Here is a 5,338-nt window from a genome sequence, read left to right as displayed (position 1 = left end):
AGGAAACTCTCAAGTATGGTCCTAGAGAAAGGAATTGCCTATTTCGACTAAGGAAAACAGGCCATTCTATTTCTACAGGGTGATTTAGAAATTGTGCAAGCTTGTTTGATCTAGTTGCTGATGAGTATTGGAAACAAGCTATAGTGCTTACTCTAGAAAATTATATTGAAGCATAGAACTGATTGAGATTAAGAAGCACTTTGAATTTGAATAAGTCCGTTCTCTTTTTTATAAAATGGGTGGTTTGATTGAAGATCAAATAAAAATTTCATTATAAATTGATCGAGAATTCCATCGAATAGCCTCGACAACAAAAACACTTGCTTAACAAGTACTACTAAGTACGAAGAGAAATAATAAGAGGACTAATTGGAATAATTGAATCAGTCTTCATCCTTCCTAGCTTGCGTAGCACGATGCTTAATCCTCCTTCTGAAAGGAGTTAACGAGGTTGTAGAAGACAGTGGCGGCGAGCATAATTCCAGTGCCACTGCCGATGGCTCCGGTCATGTCGGCAAAAATGGAGAGAGCTCCGACACAGAGGCCTCCGACAGCGGCCGCCGTGGGGATCTGACGTTTGAGCTGCGCGTAGGTAGCACCATCACGCCTTCCAGGCATGGCCAGGCGCTGGTCCGCGAGCTGCCTCGCGACGTCCCTCGCCGACGACCCCGAAGTGATCACCCAAAACTGAGAGAGCAGCGCGCACGAGGCGAGCAGCAGCACGGTGTAGATGAGCGCGTGGAGCGGGTCGGCGGCCACACTGGACGGCGGGGTGACGTAATAGGCGAGGCCGCCGACCGGGACGGCGGCGTAGCTGGCCTCCTTCCACACACCGAGCAGACGGCCGAGCACGCCACCGCCGAAGCGACTGTAGTGGAGCAGCTGCGACACCATGTAGAGGGCCGATACCATGGCGGAGTACAGGAAGATGGGCATGGTGGAGGTGTAGAGAAGCTTGATCGGGAAGGTCACCCGCCGCCCACGCCTCTCCCTCGACTGCAGCGGCAGCAGCATCCGGATGCCCTCGAGGTAGACCGCGGTGAGCAGGACGAGGCAGGTGGCCAGCAGGTTCGTCACGTTCGGGAGGTGGCGGCGGAGCATGGTGGCGACGAGCGCACGGGTGTTGCCGGCCCCGACGACGGCCTGGTGGATGACGGCGAGGACGATGCCCTCGAACTCCGGGCCCCGTCCGGTGTTCACGGTCACAGGGCTAAACGCCTGCCAGATCACCTTCCCGCAGGTGTTAGTGGCGGAGAGCAGGGATATGGCGGAGCAACCCTGCAGGCCGTATCCCTTGTCGAAGAGCTCGTCGAGGAAGACGACGAGGACGCTGGCGGAGAAGAGCTGGAGGACGATGAGCGCGCCGTTGAGGGCGCCGACGGGCCCGTACATCCCAAGCAGGACGTAGGCGGCGGCCTCCCCGAGCCCGATGGTGACGGCGAGCACCTTCCGCGCGCCGTCCATGAGGTCCCGGTCCCGGCGGACGTTCTGGTCGACGCGGATCAGCTTGGAGGCGGTGAGGAGCTGCATCACCGTTCCGGCCGTGACGACGGGCCCGACGCCGAACTCCATGAGGGTGCCGCGGTTGGAGGCGAGGATGGAGCGCACCCAGTACAAGGGGTCGGCGCCGGAGGCCGCGTAGCGGACGCCGTAGAGCGGCAGGTGGCTGCACACCATGAAGACGGACACGGACAGTCCCGTGTAGAGCATGCGCCGGTGGAACGGCACTGCCCTGTCCGCGCGCGGCACCGCCGGCATCAGCACGGCCAGCGGCCGGATCATGTCCATCACAAACGAACCGCGGGCGGCCATGAATCGATGATCGTTTGGATCTGTGAAGTTGTGCTTGTGGTCTCTACTCTTCAATTGTTGTTGTTACTACTTGTTAACCTATTTTTGCATCCTGGCGTTGCGTGCCTTGATTTATGCACCCCTGACACCCTGAGTTGGGGTGGCGGCCTCCGACTCCGAGTTGGCGCGATATGCGACAGTGCCACGTGACGCACTACGCTTTTATTAGAATTTAGATTAGATTGTTTGTCAAACCGAATCCGGCGAGGACATACGGGACCGCCGAACCAACCACCCTCCCAATTCAGCGCCGTTTCTTTGTCTGGAAATCTTCCAGTCCGACTAGTCGGAGTCGCCCGCTGACTCGCGCGATGGCCCAGGTACATCCCACATAGCGTGGGATGCCTAATTATTTTTTTTCCGTTGACTCCCGTGCACGTACGTGCGTTTGTCGTGGGGAATGGTAGTTGCGTTTCTCTTTTTTCCTTTTTTCTTTTTCGTTTTCCTTTCCCTGTTCTATTTGTTTTTTATTCGTCTTTTTATTTTTTATTTTTCTTTTATTTTCTTTGTATTTTTCTTTTTTTCTTTCATTTTTTGATTTATTTTTTATTTTTTTCTTTTATTATGTGGCATTTGATTTGTCTTTTCACCTTTTTATGTTTGTCTTTATTTTATTTGTTTTTACCTAATTAATTATTTTTTATTTTATTTTTCCTTTTCAGTGTTTTTTCTTTTCTTCTATTTACTTCTTTTTTTGTTTCCTTTTTCTATTTTCGTATTTTATTAATTTTGAATTTCCTTTCTGTTCTTCTATATTATAATTTTATGTTTCATTTTTTATTTTACAGACATACGTGATATTTATGTAGTATACATGTAATGTTCTATGATGTATTTTTTGATGTCTGCGAGTAGAAATACGATGTTCTACGATGTGTGTGTGTGTGTTGTGTATATATATATATATTCAGTAAGCATACATTGATGTTTTAGATATATTTTGTCATCGTTTGGTAGCATTTTTTTCTTCTTTTCATTTGACTCTAATTAATTACTTCACTAATTTTATTATCTTATTTTACATTTTCATGATATTTTGGGAGATTGTAAGAAAAATGGACCCTAGGCCCATCTACTTTGGATTTTGGTGTTTGATGATCAACAAGACCAAATTGGACTAACGTGTTTGCGAGTAGTTGTTTTGTAGTTTAATAGGGTGCAAGACGTGACTTAGACGAAGGCGACAAGGTGATCCGATGATCAACACCTCAAGCAAGACCTAAAGTAGCACAAGAGAAGATCCAAGATATCAAGTAAAGTCTAAGCATGAAGATAGGAACCAAGCCGAACGTAAGATCGTGAAGAAACGAGCTCGGCAGAGGTGACCGGACGCGGCCCTTATAAGGACCGGACGCGTCCGATCAGTTGCTCGGGAACAGCAGGCGTCAGCAGCAGCGACCGGACGCTGAGTGAAGCAGTGACCGGACACGACGATGGCACTGTTCATCATCACGGCAACAACTTTAGTGTGACCGGACGCTGGCAGAAGATCGACCAGACGCGAAAACAGAAGCGTCCGATCGAGTCCAGAGAGGTTCCAGAGAGGCATAGTTGCGACCGGACGCGTCCGGTGGCATGTGACCGAACGCGCTCAGCCTCCGATCAGTTTATCGCGCCGAAGGCCAGGTGACCGTTGTGAGTGATCGGACGCGTCCGGTCAATACGACGACCGCATCCGGTTGTTGTCAGAAAAGTTGCAGTTGATCCCAATGGCTACCTTCTCACTTGGGGGCTATAAATACCACCCCAACCGGCCAAGACAAGGGTGGAGAGTTGAGAAAACATATCAAGGGTGTTGATACACCATTTTAGTGATCTCCACTTGCATAGTGCTTAATGATTCATTAGGTGATTAGCGTAGGTGCTTTGCGAAGTACTTAGGTTGATTAGACCACCGCTTATGCGCTTGATCTAGGTTTAGGCCTAGTGTTTAGTGAGGTTTGCAACCTCTTATCACTCGGTGCTTGCGCGCACCGTTGTTGTACATCGGAGGGGCTTGTAGTCTTGCGAGATCACACCAACCGCGTTTGTGGTGTGGCCGCCACCATGTACCGAAGGGAACAAGGCCCGCTGTGGTTCGGCCGGAAGCTTGATAGTGAAGACCGTAGGGAGCGGTCTGGGAGAGGCTTGCCGAAGGCACACCGGAGACCCACTTGAGCGTGGTGAAGGCCCGGGGCTATCCACGGAGTTACCCGACCGGGAGCTTGGCCCTTGCGAGGGATTCCTTGCGAGGGGCTCTAACGAGGACTAGGGGGAAGCTTGAGCGCTTCTCAATACCTCGGTAAAAATACCAGAGTCGTCGACGGGAGTTTGCATCTCTACCTCATCTTTGCCTTCCGCATTTACATTGTTATCTAAGTTGCGCGCTTTACTTTCCTAGCTTAGATGATAGACTAGTTGATAGGATTAGAACCTAGGTTGCAAGACTCTTTTACAGTAGAGATAGCAACACATTAGCAAAACCGTAGTTGCACATTTAGATAGATTACTTTCTTGCATAGGTTTTGCTAAGGTGGAATTAGAGGCCATAGTTTAGAGTAGATTTTTAAGTTGCCTAATTCACCCCCCTCTTAGGCGTCACAAGTTCCTTCAAGTGGCATCAAAGGCGGTTGGCTCGATTTGGACTTTTGGCTTAACCTCCATTGAGCCGACGCTACTAAGAGTGGTTGGGATGGATACATCTAGGCCTCCACACTTTGACGGCACTAACTTCCCCTACTATAAAGCTAGAATGGCTTGTCACCTTGAGGCGGTAGATTTGGGTGTTTGGAGAGTCACTCGTGATGGGATGAAACCCATTAAGAATCTCGATAAACCCACAAAGAGTGAAGAAATAGAAATGCATTTCAATGCTAGAGCTAAAAATTGCTTGTTTGAATCTTTTAGCATGGATGTGTTTAACCAAGTGTTCACCTTAAATACGGCACATAAAATTTGGTTAAAATTACAAGAGCTCCATGATGGCATAAGTAATGTCCGTGAGCAAAAACATTACCTAGCTCAACAAAGTTATGATTCTTTTGAAATGAATGATGATGATCTTGTTTGTGATATGTATTTTCGTTTGAATCTAATTATCAATGAGCTCAATTCTATAGGATTGACAAAGCTAGGTGATGCGGACATCGTGAGGAAGATCATCTTCGTGCTACCCCAAAAGAAATATGCAAGCATCATCACCATCCTCCACAACTTGGAGGACTTGAGCACCATGACCCCGGCCATTGTGATTGGCAAAATTGTGGCATTTGAGATGTCACGCAAAATGGGTCAAGAAGAAGCCTCTTCATCAAGTAAAGGCAAAGCTTTCGCATGTAGTGAGAAAAAGAAGATGAAGGGCAAGCAAGTAGATATAAGCTCAAGCTCAAGCTCCTCAAGTGAGGATGAAGAAGAAGATGAAGATGAGGATGATGATGATGAAGAATCAAGTGATGATGATCAATCTTCCTCCTCCATCTCCGACCTTGATGAAGAATCAAACTTATCA

General features: G+C 48.5%; 1 protein-coding gene across 1 annotated transcript; it reads right to left on the bottom strand.

Moving 5' to 3' along the window:
* Window positions 1–420: 420 nt before the first annotated feature.
* Window positions 421–1,812, bottom strand: LOC136465710 (uncharacterized). The gene has a single exon (XM_066464337.1). It carries the CDS (start codon window positions 1,810–1,812, stop codon window positions 421–423), a length of 1,392 nt encoding a protein of 463 aa, XP_066320434.1.
* Window positions 1,813–5,338: the final 3,526 nt, after the last annotated feature.

This window comes from Miscanthus floridulus, chromosome 7, assembly GCF_019320115.1.
Source record: "Miscanthus floridulus cultivar M001 chromosome 7, ASM1932011v1, whole genome shotgun sequence".
NCBI classification, from domain to species: domain Eukaryota; kingdom Viridiplantae; phylum Streptophyta; class Magnoliopsida; order Poales; family Poaceae; genus Miscanthus; species Miscanthus floridulus.
This window is presented reverse-complemented; position numbering and strand designations above follow the sequence as displayed.

Bases quoted from the DNA above. Each gene is read 5' to 3' on its own strand.
- LOC136465710 (XM_066464337.1), bottom strand. From the start codon at position 1,812: ATGGCCGCCCGCGGTTCGTTTGTGATGGACATGATCCGGCCGCTGGCC.